Consider the following 18,164-nt stretch of genomic DNA (forward strand, 5'->3'; position numbering starts at 1 on the left):
AAAAGCATGGCTTGAGGAAGTGTAGTAATCCAAGTAAAAATATATTTGAGAGTGTGACCACGTGTGATCTCTACATCGTATTTTTATGCTTAGTTATGGTAGAATGACGTTGGTTAATCATGTCCAATGAATCACGGCAGACAGAATTCACATCTTTGTTAAAAAGTGACACTGTACAATAGCTTCCATGGCAACAAGGTAAAACCACAGTGAGACCCCCTTCTTCTGGCTCCACCACCGCCCACCCCCCATCCCGCCCATATATATTACAGAAGTTCATTCCAAACAGGATGGCAAATCTTCAGAAATCAAAAGACAAAGATCACGTTTTAAAGTGGAGAAACAAAAAGACAAAAAGTGGATGAGGGGCAGGTTTTAAATCATTGTACAAAAGAACAAACAGCAACCCACCACAACCAAACACGTATTCTTGAAAAATCCATTGGAAATTGATTTCTTTTTACAGGTTGCACAGTTCATTTTTAAAATACTGGGGGAGATACTCCAGTATGTTGAGGGGCAGGGAACAATGGCAAGAAAGATGGAGGACAGGACCTCACTCCTCCTCTGTGCATCCGAGTATTTCTACACGCAAAGTGATCCTGCCGTACCATGACCAGGGAAGGATCCGGATGAGCCGAGCATAGATGGGCGGGTCTATCACGTTCTTTCTGTGCGTGTCATTGTCAAAGTTCCCCTGGAATACCTGTGAAAACACAAACAGAGGACGTGTTTTGTCTGGATTTTCTTCACAAAAACAAACCCCCTCGAAAAAAAACATTAATTAGAAAATGTAATTTTAACACTGCTGTAAACGTCAATGGATTTTAAGACTCTAAAAAGGTTAACCAAATGATTAAGGAGTCAGCAAGTGGTGAAAAAATAAACAAAAAAACACCGAAAGGCAGGTGCAGAACATTTGGGAGGCTTTTATTACCTGATTTCTCCAGACTCTTGTTACCTTGAAGGCCTGAACAGGTAATGAAATGCAGCTAATCAGAGCCTCTATTCAAACACCGCCTGTACAATCTGAAGGGTACCATTTCTGAACTCAGCCTTATTATTCTCGCTTCTGTTCATTTATGCATCACACATGTGAGCACATTCCCACTGCAGAAAATGTCTGCATTGTTAAAGCGGCACAGCTGTAAGTTCCACCTCCACAATTAGGGACAGAAATCTAACGCAGATTTCTCTTATCTCACTGAGTGCCATTATTAACATGCACCCTATGCCTGTTGGTCCTATTTTTGTTCACTTCTGTCATTGTAGAATTTTTCACAGAGGCAATAAATAAAGAGCGCTAGCAGAGGGCAGGAATGCTGCTCGAAAAGAAAAAAGCCTGTTCCTCATTTTAGCTACAAAATCTCATGAAATATTGTGTTACAGACAAAAGGCTTATTTATGCTTAACTTTAGTTATGAATACAAAAGTAGACGGAGCCTTCTGTCCACACTCTGCGTTCAATTTGTCTTCATTTGTGCGCATCTTTTGAAAAACTTAAAGAAACCGACGAAATGGAGCAGTACCACCAGAAATCAAGGGGGGCAGTGCAGGCAATAGTTTCAATGAGACGACCATAAAACACGAGGAAAAAAAATCAACAATTGCAGAACTTTTTGTCGAGAAACTACGTGAGTTACTAAGTTGGATCCAAGTCGTTTACCACCTCTTATGCCTCTTTACTTAGGAGGTGCATAGTCACCTCCTCTTCCACCGTTGCCATTTTTTTTACCGTTTTCAAAAGCTCTCGACTCTCCGCTGCCCTCAGGTGGATGTATTGCTTAACAACGTAAAGGACACATGGAAATATGTGGGCAGTGACGGTAACACTGAAACAAACACATACATGAACTTCAACCTGTGTTTTACATTGTTACCCACTGACATATCCTACTATGAAAGCACTGGAAATTGTATTATATTTACTTTATGCAGCAAATTAAAGATGTCAAGAGACATTTTAATGTATGAACCACTTTCATATGAATCCAGTGGCCTTTCAGAGTCTTTAACTGGGCCCTGAAACACTGGTTCAAGGATTAACAAGCTGACACAGACAAACAAACATAATTGTTATGCTGGGACACATGCTCTGTTGTTGATTATTAGAAGCTTTGGTGTGAGCTTAATAGACAGTAGAATGAAGTATATTAGGAAGAAATGTATCTACTGGGACTGCTTCATTGAAGGATATGGTCATTTAATTTAAACGGACATGATTATGTCTGTGTAATTGGGATGTAATGGGATTCACTGTTGTGTGGAATGGAAAATCAGCATGCTTAATCCAAGCAGGTGCTGGAGATGGGGGTTGACCTTTTTTTAGAGCACAGCTCTGACAATAGTTTAATTTCAAATAATCAAAGTGTTGGTTCTGGATTGAGACATTCAAAGCATGATCTCAAAGGTTGTACTATAACACATGTCACAAAAAAGGCTGTAAACCATTGAGGTGTACTGAAGAAAAATAGTTTGGACTTTTGGTGGTTGGACATGTTCATCCTTGTGTCCTAAAACAGAAGGATGAACATATTGAAGTTGAAAGTAACACATCCTCTGTTAGGCGATGAACAGAAATATAAACTTATATTAAATTTGACAAAAGGAATTGGTCAAATTAAATGTGTCAGTGCTTCATTAACAAACACTAGCGATACAACGGGAATCCTTTCATTTCATTCACTAGAGACTGGTGCTGCTCATCATAACTTATGACTCTAAAAGGTGCAGTTTAGTGCAGTGCAGTTAAAAAAGGTTATGTAATCTTCTTTACAAATGACAATCTGGCAACAATGTGCCTTTTGTCTACTCATGAAAGAAGCATGGTCTTGTTTTTTTACTCCACTTATTTAGATGAAATTACTTCAAACTAAATGGATGAAAAGCTGAGCGATGAATGAAACGAAAACACTTTTGATAAACTTGTCTACTCTTGTTTTTTGAGACTGCACTCAATTGGCTATATAAACAGGATTTGAAGCAGTAATATAGATCAGTTTGTACAACTAATACTCATCCCGTGTTCTGCATTTTAAGGGACATGCAACCGTTCACTCTGCAGTTGAGAAAATCGTTACAATACTGCAGTTATTTTTAATATATAATGGAAGTGTGCATTCTCAATCACCATCATGATAACCACTAAATGAAATAAAAATATGATTGAGTTACGTACATGATGGTGAAAATAAATAATAAAATAGGAAAACTAAGCTTAATTATTCTACAAAAAAGTAACTCAGTTAACTTAAAGAAGAAAATATGAAACAATCATGCAATTATTTTTCCTTTCCTTTTTTTCTGTTGTTGCAACCATGGAGAACTGGAGTAATTTTTAGGCTGTTTGTAGTTATTCACATGTTCATATATAATAGCTTCTGTGGGGGATATATAAAATGTTTGTGCTTATAAAAACCTGAAATGTTATAATTGCTAATTCCATTTTATTTTTAACCCAATGCTGCTTTCTTGATTCTGTTTTTTAAATAACATATACCTAACTGAAACATATAAATGTACACATCTATACAAGATGAGAGCACTGTTTATATATTATGATTATATAGAAGCTGTAGCATGAAAGAAATAGTAGTGATACGGTTGTGAGACATTTCCTATCTAGTGGCAGCTGGACTCATAAGATGTAATTGTCCCAGATCAATATACAGTAACAAGATATCAAACCTCTGCTTCCTCCTCCCAGCACATGTGTAAGTTTTCATTAGTACAACTACTTTCATGTGATTTTTCTTCATTCAGCACGTTTTTAGTCCTTACTGAGGACTAACATTAAAATCATGTGAAAGGTGACTACTTTCATTACTTCTGATGTCTACCACAAACTAAAGCAGGCCATCTTTACGCGCTGCATTCGTTATCATCTCGTTCTCCCTGAAACCTATTCTGTCCCGTTTTTTTCTTCTTCTTTCTTTAGACTGTAGTCAAACAAAGATTACACTGGCAGGTCATCTCTCCCTCTACATATCCTCGCAACCTGCATGTTTTAAAAATACATTTCCTCATAAAAGGACTTAGTGGTGGAGAAATATCTATCCATCCATTAATCTTCTACCACTAATGTGGTTATGAATCAAAGTGGCAGAAGGTCAATCAAAGTAATACAGACGTCCCTCTTCCCAGCAAAGTTTCCTTGGGGCAGAAGAGTAGAATCCACCATTTTTAGGCAGAGAATCATGCCCTCACACTCTAAAAGGTGAAGCTTCTCACCGCCTCGAACATCTCCACTGCATACTTAAGATCACGAGATAGATTGACCGAATTTGGTGACAATGATCAACCTTGGCAGAGCCTGGAATGTCTGATTATTTGACGTGAATACAACAGAATAAAAGAGTCTGACCCCTCAAGTAACCTTACAAGAGTACCAAGGCTACTTTTTATTTTTGGTACATTGGCAAATTTTGAAACCACCATGCTTGTTTGCCAGTCCACAGGCCCTAACCTCCATGTGACATTAAAGAAGTGTTCTAACCAAGACAGCCTAGAAAATTCCAGAGCCTGCAGCATGTCAGGGTGGATCTCATCTGCTCCTGGTGCCTTGCCACTGAGCAACTTCTGAAATTCCTCAGTGACCTCTGCCGGGGACATAGGTAAGGCTTTTCCACGCTCTCCTACGTCCTCAAACGACATGTTACTTGGTTTCTGGAGTTCCATAAAGTGTTTGTTCCACTGACTGATGATATCCCTTATCTGAGACAGCTGTTTTTCCTGCCCAGCTGAAAACAGCCCGGGCTCAGCCTGCTTTCTCCTCCTATGCCAGAACTTTGGGCTCGACCAACATTCCCTCTAGATGAACTCTCCATTCCTGTTCTACGTTTTAAAACCCAGCAAAAAGCATATAATTCAAAAACGTATATGTAAGTACTAAACCATTTTGTGTTCACTACATTAGTCCTTCTAGCACATGCTAGAGTAGGACAATAAACATTTGACATTGGAAAGAGAGATATGTGTCACAACTAGGTGTGTTGCCAAAACTCTAATGTGACAACCAGGGTGCATGACAGTCAAATGTAAAGTGCTGAAGAGGAAGACCATAAAAACAGTGGCTGATTGAAATAACAATCTCTCCTTGACTGTCTGAGGATGTGCACGAGGCAATGTCTCTGAAACAAACTGTCTGGAACCGAATGTTTAAAGATTCTCCATAAAAAGGCCAAATAATGCGAACAAGAGAAAAAAGAAAAGGGATTAGCATCATCAGTATCCATAATAACAAATAATCTGCAAATAACTGTCAGTGAATCAAAATTATTTTATTTTAGGAATTTAATGGATGCCAACAACTGCCTTGCACTTACCAGTTAAAGTCACATTTCTTGTTAGTTATTACCAAGAGTAAAAGAAAAGATAATAATACAGCATTTTATTTGCAAGTGATCCATTGCCTTACTGAATCATGTTTGCAAATTCCAACAAAATCCATTTGATTCAATATTTTACATGAATGTTTCAAATTTTTGTATTGTGGCCTCTAACCCAAATCTTCTTGGTTTATTTTGGTTTTGTTTCTACACCTTACAACACCTCTCGCCACAAGGTTCACACACATCCACATTTACACCACTGATGGTACTGACTTACACACCTCACAATCCAAGTACAAATACTTTGCTGGCATTGCTGGCATGTGTGTTCCATTTTGTCATGGCCCACAGGCTGGGTTATGATACCATCCAGTCATAAGATTAAAAATTCAAAGTCAAAGTTAACAACATCTACCAAAACAGCTTCTGAGCTGAACTTTTGTTTTGGGGTTGTTAAAAAAAATGTGGTAAATCAGACATTTTCCAGAAATTTGTATTGTTTACTCAGTACTGCTGCTGTTGCTTTAGTTGTTTAATCTTTGGCAGAGCCTGTCGTCTTCTGTAAATAATGGGTTGATTGCACCACAATCAAATTACTGTAACCACACTTAGGGGTTTAATTAAAAATATGAAGTATTTGATATTATTTGTTCCAATTCAGTAATGAGATAAAAAAAATACATTATAAATGCGGCAGCTACTGCAGCTGAAGCCCAACCTGCTGTTTCTGACCTGTGGTCCGCCTGCCTGACATCAGGAAAACACAGGCTGAGTCACCGGCCACTGACATTTGGAGCTGATTGGTAGTATTTGTGCTAGTTGCCAGCTACTCTCAACTGAAATACTTCACCAAGTTTTTCCTGTCAGATTAAGTTAAATTTTTTTGCCAAAGTCAGACATCACAGCTGATCATTCTAAAGTTGGAAAATAAAGTCCAGCAGCAGCATCGACACAATAAACCCTTTGGCTCTTTATAAACATGCTCATCCAAGGTCTATTTACTTCTTATAGATTAAACCTTTCGTCGCATATGTGAGAACTACTTGAGGGCAGGTCTTGCTCCATTGCCTACAAGCATAATCACATTATCCAATAGTCAAGATAATGGCATCCAGGGCATTTCTCTGTGTGACTTCACCCTGAACCAGGAGCCACAACTCTGCTCCCGCCTATTGATTTTCCAGGCTGGTGGAGTCACGGGTGAGCTTAACTATAGTAGGGTGCCTCTGGAGACACAGCACTCCATACTTGCCCAGGCTCCATTATTTAAACCTGGTTTACGGGTCAGGGTAGCAGGTCGCTCACATCTTTTTGCTCTCTGCCCTGTTGTTGCCTGAGCCATGTGTAGCCGCTACATGTGGTTATATGAGGGCAACTCAACCATGTCTTATTTGAAAGGTCAAGACCAGCACGAGAGCTTAGAAGATGCTCAATCAAGCTCAAATGCACAAATGATCAACTTTTTGATAATAACTTATGTAGTTGTGAGTTTCTCTAACCCTCAGGATCATTTAATGTCCTGGCTAATATTTCCAAGACTGCAGAAAAGGAAGATATGAATATTAGTGGTTTATCCTAAGATGACTGTCACCAAACAGTCAGTTACCCTCTGACCTGGAGGGAATTGAAGGCTCTAATGGCTAATTAACCCCGTGTGGAACACTATTAAACATAAATCAATTAGTTTTGTGCTTGATTGGCCTCATCACCTGTATAAATATTGACACCCAGGAAGGGCCAGTGGTGCAAGAGTAGTCAACGTGGTGACCCCAGGTGTAGAAAGTGTGTGCATGTGGGAATGCAGCCAAGCCGATATAATTATGGAATGTATCTGAGTTTAATTATGTTCAAACAATGGGCTGTGTTGTTACTTGTCAGTTGTAAGTGCGGAGCATAGGTATTTGGGATTTCTGTGTAAAAAAAAACAACAAAAAGGCAAACAATGGGGAAGGTTTGTGTGTGTGTGTGTGTGTGTGTGTGTGTGTGTGTGTGTGTGTGTCACTGTGCCCCGCTTTGACAACATCTGTATTCTGACAGAGCCTCCTCTCTCAATCTAGATGTAACCGCCTGCAGCCTCTGCCACACAGGAGCTGGAGGGGGAGCTGAGGAGAATACTTACAAGCCTGTACCACTGTGCCCAAACCAGACACCCAGACACACACACACACATTTACACAAATACACAGTATACCCCTGCCAAGTCAAGCATTGTGGTATGTCAGGAGGACCCTCGGGAATCCAACAGCCAAATGTGTCCTCTGACGCTAATGGCTGCTTCAGCGGACTGAAGGGGGAAAACACCTTGAAGAATCATCTGTACAGCCCCTTGGCTACGCCAGGTACAAACTGATTGACATTTCAGATGCCTTGCTAAACACACCTGCCTTCTAATATATAGAGCACACAGACACTCTCAGATTGACTGGCTATCCTGCCTGTCCTCCTCTGAATTACACAAAGAGAAAGATAAAAACAATTACAGAAATGGCTTGTGTCTCGTATAATTTTTAAATCATGTGTAGCTGGATAAAAGTGCTGTGATACACTGATTTTTATTTTCTGAAAATTAGATGTAAAAATAATACCTTAAACATAACAGTTAGTCACAGTGTGTCACAGTTACTTTTCTCTCCATCTGCCTCAGATGATGCTTGCCAGGTCCTTAGAAGGGAAGCAGTGAGGTTGCCTGAGTGAAAATCGTGCTGAGCCTGCGATTATCCAAAGATAATCATGGGTGTTGAAATTATAAGCTCCTCCAGCAAAGAATTTGACTGCACAAATGGAAAAACATTTCCAACCATCAGCTGCTGTACTGGCTCTGCCACAAGGATAAGGGCATAAATTGATATCGGTGTATTATTTGGTTTAACAAGATGCTGTCATATTTCAGTGTTTAGATTTATCACACTGAGCCAAGCAAAAATAAAAATCTTACATTAAAATGGCAGTGGAAGTTGCCACAAAGCTCCCACAAACGGCTCAGAATCCGTTTTCATGAGAGAGGCAGACATCATAGCTTTTATGTGCAGGGACTGTGGAGTAAAGACTGCAGCACAAATATGGAACCAAATATGATGGAACATTTGAAACTTCAGGGTTTGAAGTTGTTATTAAAAATAATTCTTGAACAAATGTTTGAAAAAAAATTGCATTCATAAATAAATATGTGGCAATATTCTTTAAAGATTGAACCTGGAAAAGTATATCTTCATACAATAAATACAATTCCATCCCAAATGAAGGTTTGTACTTCCACTCACAGTTTCTTGTGAACTTGTTTAACTTGTTTAACTAAGTTACAGAGAAACCAAAAAACAGCACCTTCTAAGATGAAATTAAATTTTGCAAACCATTAGACTTGCTTACAAAATATTATGCTTTCAAATATTCAAGCAGTGGATTTTGGTTTAGAAAGCGAGAGCGAGGCGCTGCGTGGCTCCCACTGGTCTGACAGGTGCTTTTTAGCAGGTAAGAGTAGAAATAAATCAGATGCAGGAACCTTAAGTGTTGAATAATGCAACAACTGTGGAAAAAAACCCACTTAAATTCTAAAAACTTTCAAACAGATTGACCGTTATTTATTCATGAAAATGATCTCACAAAGTTTCTAAATGATGGTTGTGTTATAAAGGATTGTGATCATAAACACTTCAAATAAGTATTTTATTTTAATGTTGCTATTACTTATTCAATTCTAATTGGTAGTCACATTTGCAGCATGGGAATACATACACGATAATGTGCTGGGCATATTATGCCGTATGTTTTAATTACTCTTAATTGTGTGAACACTGTTGCTAAGCAACAAAGAAAAAATTGACACCAAAGTGTTTTAATGAGATAGGTTGTCCACATTTTCATGTTTAGAGTGGGAAATATACTGACAAGTAACTAGCTAACTCATAAATACATTAGACGATTAAAGTAATTTCTATGAGCTACAATGGTTTTGAAAGAAGGCAACTGGAGAAGTTGGACATATCTGCATATGTACAAAAAGGGTTGGTTACTGATGGAGCTAAAAGTTGTGTCGATTTATTCAAATCTCAGTAAATAAGAGATTTAAAGCATGAGTCCATATAGTCTTATTTCTTCAGCGCCAATGTCTCTGTTAAATTGTTGAGGAGCGAGCGTATCTGTAACCTCAGAACTTTTCATAAAGCTGCTAGTGTCGTCGCCTTAGCTCCTTTTCAGGCAACCAATCGGATGGACCAGAGATCATCACCCTGGTAATAAAGAAAACGGGGAGGCTTGTCCTGGCCGTGTCTGTCTATGCTGAGTGGTGTGACATGTCAGACAGAAGCTGTCGCAACAAAGACACGAAAGACTATTTGTGGCACTGACTGTTGATGGGGAGTAGTTGTGCTTTTGTTTTGTTGTCATAGAAACGAAACCCATGGGCAAAGCCTTTTTGATGAAGTGTAGGGGTGAAGCGCTCCCCAGCGCCCATATGCTGTTCTGCCAAAGTGAAACACCACATGAACACACGCCCTGAGATACAACTTCAGTTCCTTGTAATTTCTCTGGGTTTGTAGAGACACTGTAGAAGGAAATAAGCTTCATGCAATTTAAGAGTGACTGTACGTTAACATTACATTTGTTTCAGAAGAATGTTGTGCAATGATTTTTTGCAGAAGCTACTAAAATGTCACAATTTGGAGAGATTGCAAACGAGACACATTTTTTGGTCAACAATCCTGAATTAATACTGATCCACGCACTGGCAGAGTGGATACAGTTTGTGAATGCAGTAATATCCTTAGACAGCATTATTAATATAAAAATACTCTTAGGTCCTGCATGTGATTACTTGAGCGGCACAATTAGGCAGTGATGATTCAATTGGTCAATATAATGTCTGGTGAATTCTGACAGGATCATTTTACGAAAGAGAGTGAGAGCAAAAATCTGAGAGCAGAATTTATACAAACACAGAACCGAACTGAGCAAAAGGAAAATGACTTGTAGGACTACAAACAACAAAGAATCCAACAGTTTGGAGCAAAAGCATATTTGCACGTGTGCAGGGGCTATTTAAGAGGCAGGGCAGAATTCTGAGGGAAAGCATTGCAATCTGAACATAAAGTAAAGAAATGATGCTCACAAAATGAAATACTACTCCCTAATAATAAGAGGAAAGAAATTCCATAGATGAAAACCTAATTTACACAGCAGACTAAAATAGAACATGTTATACAGTAGACTATATTCCATGATCTCAGTATATATCTCATTCAAACACTTCAATTGTGTTTTGTTTTTTTTATGTGCAATATACATGTATGATATGTACTCGATCTCAGGTACTCGATTTTTCAGAGTAAACACATCCCAAATCAGTGAATGAGCAGAAGTTGGGCTTTATCTTTCATTAACACAGCAAGAGAGAAAAGTAAACACTCCCTCTCCTGGTGCCTGCAGCTCTTCCTGATATCAGCAGAGAGGCTGCTGCAGCCTCGCACTGTCGCTGCTGTTGTGGGCGATTGGAACGGACATGTGTACTTTGTTGAAGGGCCGTAAAACAAGATTTACGGCATAGCACTGGCCAAACCAGGTTGACAGCACAGCCTTATCTGATCCCAGACCAGAGAGAGGCAACAGGACAGACCAGGCAACCTCAGTTTGAGGCACAGATAAGGAGATGCTGAGGGGAAGTGGAGAAGAGAAACAGACAGGTCCCAAAATTGACATTTTCAAAAGAAAAACCTGTTTTTTTTTCTTCTCTACATTTACTGCTTTGTGCTTTTGTCTGCTTCAGGTTTCTGTCCTTCCTATTCATCGTTCTGTTGATGCCGTTCCTCTCCACTTAAAAGGGCTCTTTCCTTCTTAGTGTGATATATAATTCACAACTTCAGTACACACAGCACCCATAGGCATGCATTTATAATTCCACTGTATTTTTAATATATATGCCTTGTGTACACGACATTAAAAATGTGTTTGTGTGTACAGTCTCATCACTACATACGTTGATGCATCTGTTTTAAACCTCTTTGTGTTTATCATCGTGGTCTTGTGGTGTGAAGGCCACTTACCTTGTCCTTGCCTTGTTTCTCGTCTTGATACACACTCCACCGCTCTCCATCATTGCTGTACGCAACTTTGTATGAGCCAACAAACTGGACGTGGCCAAAGTCTTTAGCTCCCTGGGTGATGACACCTGTGACCTTGGTTGGCACAAGCAAGTCCACCTGTGAGAGGCAGAGAGAAAAAGTAGAACGAGAAATTTCATTTCTTGAGATAACGTATAAAAAGGTTTTGGAATTGCTATTTTTCCACATTCTCGTCAGCTTCCCAATTTTTTTCCCTTTTGAGGTTATTAGAGTTTTTACTGTATAAAAAACACCAGGCACAAGAAGTCAGTTTCAATTATTCACAGAATATTGAACAACAAGGCTAAGTCCACAACCTTGCCTCAGCAGAAGTGAATTCACACACTGCAGCAGCTTCTGAGCCGCACGTTGCACCACTTGGGTTAATTTTTAATATGCTCCCATTTGTTGCAAACAATTTGCAGCAGGAAGGTGGCAACACACAACACATATTGACATTTAGGATTTAATTATGCTTCACTAAATTGAAAAGCTGAACCCCAAAATGCTCCATGACAATAATAATTACATGGCCGCCATATTTACATATTCATATTTATTTATTTTGTACATTTCTAACAACTTGTTTATTATGTAATGTAAACAATGAAGAGTCATGTGTTAAAAAACGACATAATCCCCTGGAAATTATTGGCTTTTCTTCATATCTGAACAAAGACCTTTTTGCTCGTTGCAAGTGCACAGAAAAAAGGGATGTACTTGACCAAAGCCACACAGAAAATAAGACTTTTCAATCATTTATTAAACTATAATGTTAATAGATGCAATATCTCTCTGTGGAAAAGTAAGTACAGCCTTGGCCTTAGTTGCTGTTATTTTCTCCCTTTAGCAGAAATAACTTCCCGGAGGCGTTTTGCATAATTGTCCACCAGTCTCTGACATTGGCTCTGTAACTTTTTGTGACCACTCTTCTGTGCAGAATCCATTCAGCTACAAGATGTTCAAGGCCGTTCTTGTGTACACAGCCCCTTCAAAAAAGCCCCACAACATTTCAATGGGATTCAAATCTGGGCTTTGACTCGGCTGCTCCTAAAACTTCCATTTCTTCTTTTTGAGGCAATCCTAGTGGATTTGCTAGAGCGCTTACAATCAATACACAGCTGAAAGTCCTAGTTCTGGTACAACTTCAGCTTTTTTGGACAGATGGCCTTGCAGTATCTTGAATTCATAGCTGAATCAGTGGCTGCAAGCTGCCCTGTCCCTGAGGCAGTGAAGTAGCCCCAAACCATAACTGTTTCTGTAGCCAAACAATTTTCATTTTCTTTTCAGAACGCAGAGTGTAGGCTATTTTTGCAGGCAAATTCATACAACTTCTTTCAAATAGCAGTTAAATGCACATTCACACTAACAAGAGTTACCTGCAGATCCAATGATGACATTTTGGTTTGGTTCTTAGGTTACTTTGGTTCAGTTATTTTTGCATCAGATCGTTTATACTCTTGGGTTAAATTTGTTGGGCTGGTCAGAACTGGACAAATTGGCAGTTGATAAGAGATGTTTTTAATTCCCCAACATTTTTTATATTTATATTTTCTGTTCTTTAGATCCTGACATGATGACATAACTGATTCGATATCAAAGAGAAGCCCAGACCCTGGATGTCTGAGGTTTAATTGAGACAACATGTACTTCTTGCTTTATTTATGTCACTTGGATTTTCTTAATTGACTAAGCCAAGTTTTTATTGTTTGAATATATCTCATCTAATGAGCAGTGTTTCAAAGAGGATGTGTTGAAAAAGTCAACATTTCCAAGAGCATCATATGACTGTGTCAACAATGTCAAGTAGATATTAATAAAGTTAGAGCTGCTGACTCAAATAAGTAATTTTGTGTAGTGCAAAAGTATATCTCATACTGTGATGGAAGATTAAAGGTAGTAATATAAAAGAAGTCTCCCACAGTACATTTTAATAAGATGAAATCAGTGGGTGTTGTGTGTAATGTTAATTTAACACGCTGTGCAGAAATACCTTTAGTCTCTAAAATATATTAAACAAAGAGGTTCATTATTCTTTTGAATAGAATAATAAGTCCTAGATGACAAAATAAGGTTCATAATTCAAGATTTCACTTTCTTTAAAAGAGAATTTTGATTTATATTGACGGAAAATAATCTAAATGGTCATAGAAATAATTGCCTGATGTTTTTTTCCAATTTCCCAACCCAGAAATATAATTTTAAAACTGTCTCTCACACACACACACACAGTCAATGCAGGATGAAAAAAAGGCTCCACTTTGCATCTCGCTGTCACATGGAAAGATAGCAGCGACATTTGGAAGCACAGAGAGAGCAAGAGAGAGAGAAACATAAGCATGCAGATTTATTTCCTCTGCTGAATATACACAGCATCGAGACAGCAATACATCAAACTAATTGGCCTGGTCAGAGGCCAACATATACTATGTCACATTGCTCTGACATAACAGAATACAGCCCTGAGTAGATTAAACAAATAAGCAAACAAGCTGAAGTAATGCATGAGATATGGCTCAGTTTCATTCCACATCCCGGTCTCGACACATTGCAAAACAGCACAGTGCATCTTAGTACAGTGCACCAAACCTTTATTCTTTATTTCTCATAGGATTTAAAAACTACTCAGGAGCTTCTCTTTCCCCTCATAGACTTTAAGATTGAGGACTTTTCCCTGGGTATTATAGAGACCCTCCTAAATGCAGAGCCCCCTGCTGTGTGCACAATCAAATATAGACCCTGGGTACTGACTCACACAGACAAAAGCCATCCCTTAGTGACAACAAAGCAAGTTTGTGACTCTTCATAAGACATCCAAGTGGATAAACTCCCAGTGCTCCAATTGTGAGAGGTTGAGCCAATGAAAATAGACAAAAAGGCATTGAAGTTTGCGTGCAGACATAAATTAACTCCTAACAATGCTGCGGTTACAGGTATGCAATTATGCAGATGTGATGCGCAATGCATGCATGCTCCATTTGTTGTCAATACACTATTCATGAAGTTTCTCATTTAAAAGGAAGCTTCAACTCCTCCCTTTCTGTGCTCATTTCTGTTTCTGAATGCAGTCTGGGCTGTGATGTATATGAATAACTATAAACAACCGCTCTGCTATACTGACGATACTGCCACGACGAACCCCCAGTTAAAGAGGCCATATATAAACAATGACACTGGCTGCTTGGTTCATTTAGAGGGGAATGATACCTCACCATTGTGAGGCTTTGATTATGCTCCAATCTCAGAACGCTGAGTTAATCTCATTCTAGCCAAGCATTCAAGTCTGCCACCATAAACAAAGCAGAGTTGAAGGGGGAACCTGTAATTCCTGTCACAGGTTTGAGTCAAAAAATACAAGCGCCCCTAGCAACGTCAAGCTTTCAACACTTTGATGGCTCAAGCTGAATTAGGGAGCGAGACAAGCTTGTTAAAGCAAGGCCTCTCCTCCAGTCCTCTGTCGTCTGCTCTATCCCATCACACTCTCTGCCCCATTCTCTCCTCCATGAGCTGTTAACCCAGACAAACAAGGAGTGTGTGAAAGCTTTGTGACAATCTTTGGATGCTTGTGGCGCTCGCAGTTGTTCCAGAGAAATAAAACATTAGAATCAATTTTAGGACTCAGCCTGCTGTATCTAATCTTATCTAATCTGATCTCCCGGTTTAGCCAACAACACAGCTGCACATGCAAAGTGCACTTTGTCCAGACACACTCACCTCCCACACTTATTAAGACAAAGGTTGGTGTGTAACATTTATAGTGGCTTTGCCATCGTAGGATGAAAAGATTAATACAGTGAGAAGCAGCTTTATAAGAAGACAAATGAGGCCGAGTTTCGCATTTGCTCGCCTTACATATCATCTTGCTGATATAACTGTATCACTGAGACTCATTTCATCTTCACCGCCTGTGTATGCGTTTGTGTGATACATATATTCTCCTCTGATGTAACTGTGCAGGATTCAGAATTGCGTGCATACAACTCACAAAGCCGTGAGGAGAGTACTATGGCCCATCAACGCCACAGCAGGGTGGCTATCATTAAAACTTAAAGCTGGCGCAACAGCGAGAAAAAAACAGCCTGTTCCACTGCTCATCTTTAAACGTGACAATATGAAGTATAATGCCCCGTCACATCTCCATAACAGGCTACATGTAAGAACACATTGTCTGGTTCATGCTCCTGAGAAGAGACCATATCGACACCAAAAGTCAGCATTAAAAACATGAGGTGTGAGTTTATGAAAGGTATTAGCAGGGTCTTATGAAAGATGGTATTGCATTGCATTATGGGGTTTTGGAGCTTTACCCATAGTAGAGACTTTCAGTCATGATACCTCTGCCTCTTGACACTAAATTTATGGAAGTGAAATGCCAAATCACTATAGAACTCACCAGTCACAGTGTAGTTCTGTGAGATTCTTTCACAGCCTGCAGAATAAACTAATCACACAGGAAAACTCCAGTGAATATTCACATGCCAGCACTGCTTGACAGCTTTGGTGCAGTGACCCGACTCTTATTCTGTGTCCCATTTACGTGGACTTTTACATGTATTGTCTGCTGTCTGAACGGGGTGTTACTTTTGCCACATGACGTAATTCTGTTCTGCTGCAACCCTACCATCTTCAGAAAAGCTCCTTAGCCTAACAAGCAACTCCCCCCCCCCCAAAAGAAAAGAAACCAGAGATGAGGAAGGCATGAAGGCACACAATTTCCAGACAAATGGCTGACTGAGGGTAGCACTTCTCCACTGAGTACGAAGAAAAGCCTGTGTGTCATGACACCCCTGAGTATAAAAATGTGCCATTCCACACACAGGCACGCCAGCTTAGCCAATTCTGTATGATGAAGCAGGGGTCTGAGTCTCACTGAGCCTCAGAGGTTGTTGAGTGACATTCTGCTTTTTCTGCATGAAGTCTCAGCAGCAAGAAAGTAAAAAAAAAAGAAAAAAGAATAAGGTTTGTAGCAAACCCACCCCTACACTCACTACAGCTCAAATAAATTAGACTTTAGGTTGTAATAATTTAATTCTGCCTGTTTTGGTCTGCAGCCTTTCCATAAACTCAGTCTGTTGGACAAAGAAGCTTTATTAAAATGGAAAATCTAGGGTCTGATTATAAATAGCTGCAGGTCAAAATGAAAAACAAGAGAAAACATGTTTCCCTTTTCTTGGCTGAATTCTAATATTCAGAGAAAGCACAGCTTCAGGTATTCTTTAACAAAAGGTGGTATTGAGTTTGGAAACCTGAAAAACCCAGAGAATCTGTTTTGGGATGTAAATCTACAAATGAATCCACACGTGACGGATAACGATTATTTCTAAATAATAATAATTATTAATAATACAGAACCAAACAACTTAATTCCATCAAAGATTCCTGAGTGCCACGAGTTATCAAGTTAATTATATAGGAAAAGTAGAAACCCTGTCTGGAAATGAACAACTTAATTTTAGGTTAGAAGAATCACTGTCACTTACTGTGGTCGTCACCACTGACTGAAGATTTAATTATATCACTCAACTAAACACGAGCTATACCATCATGTTCACTGCTCAACCTCAACTATCAACACACACACACACCCACACACACATATGTATATATCGATTCTTTTTTCTAGTTTTACATCCATCGAGTTTCAGAAACCTCGCTCACGAAACATTCTCCAGATAATCTCCTGCTGTGTTCTTAGGTGGGCTCACTCATTTTTTACTACGGGGCTGGCAGGTGAAACCCCGGAGAGTGTCTGCAGCACCTGTCATTTGCAGTGCAGTCCTTCTGGATAAGCTCAGTGCATGCCTGAAAGCAGCTGCAGTGTTAAACCTCAAACAGCCCTTTGGAGTTCAGAGAACATACTGCCTAAAATGTTCTCACTCCGTAAGGTCTATAAGTCAATATAGAAGTACGAGTATCACACACACACACAGACACCGAGACATACACACACACACACTGAGTAAATCTACAGTGTGTCCACATGGGGTGGGGGGATCACAGCAGGTAGTGGTCCCTGCTGAGCGCTCACACAGTGTAAGAAGGGTGTGCAGACAATCTGAAGTGTGACTCAGTTGCCTGGGAGCATTGAGGATAGTGAAAGCAATGTCACAGATATCATATTGAGTTAGACCGGTCAGTGTGGCACTGAAAACACTTTCCTGCATCAATGTCAACACTCTCCCTCTTATTTTTGTTGAAATTTGACATGTATGGCCAGCATCATTTTTTGAAACTGCTCTTTGTGTGACTCAAACACAAACAAACATCTTCACGTGGGATGAGCTGTCCTGATGTGAGGACACACGTCTTCAGAGCGAGATGCTGTCTTGTTTTGGCAGTGCATTACAAGAGTCAACTGCTTGGCTGGTCAAGGCACATCTTTCAGCCAAAAGACATAAATAAGAGAAAAGCACTGTGTAGTGACTGATGGTGAATTGCAAAAAGGTGACAGGCGTACATATTTGTAAACAGTTTTCCACAGCATGAGCTTTGCTATGCATTAAGCATCACTACCTCTCCTCTGTGCTCTGGTCTTCATGCCAGCACACCTTGCTTCACATGTCACAAAAATTAAAATTTCAAATCTTTCATCTTTACAGGATGCCAATTGTGGTTACACAGATAATGAAGAACATTCACATGTCTGTAACCCAATGCAAGAAAAGACAGGATTAAACCTCAAACCTCAAAAACAGAATGATCACAGTTGAAACATTTCATTCATGTTGGTGTCATGGCCGGA

At 39.4% G+C, this 18,164-nt stretch overlaps 1 protein-coding gene across 4 annotated transcripts in view; it reads right to left on the reverse strand.

The window, feature by feature from the left end:
• Positions 1-291: 291 nt before the first annotated feature.
• Positions 292-18,164, reverse strand: part of edil3a (EGF-like repeats and discoidin I-like domains 3a) — a 104,634-nt gene continuing 86,761 nt past the window's right edge. For all 4 annotated transcript variants that reach the window (XM_020100824.2, XM_020100825.2, XM_069523883.1 and 1 more), the window contains exons 9-10: positions 11,366-11,521; positions 292-706 (exon numbers count right to left, since the gene is read on the reverse strand). In XM_020100824.2, coding sequence (XP_019956383.1) covers positions 557-706; positions 11,366-11,521 — 306 coding nt within the window. In that variant the 3' untranslated portion in view covers positions 292-556. The remainder of the gene's footprint in view (positions 707-11,365; positions 11,522-18,164) is intronic.

Source organism: Paralichthys olivaceus, chromosome 4 (assembly GCF_024713975.1).
Source record: "Paralichthys olivaceus isolate ysfri-2021 chromosome 4, ASM2471397v2, whole genome shotgun sequence".
Classification (NCBI taxonomy): domain Eukaryota; kingdom Metazoa; phylum Chordata; class Actinopteri; order Pleuronectiformes; family Paralichthyidae; genus Paralichthys; species Paralichthys olivaceus.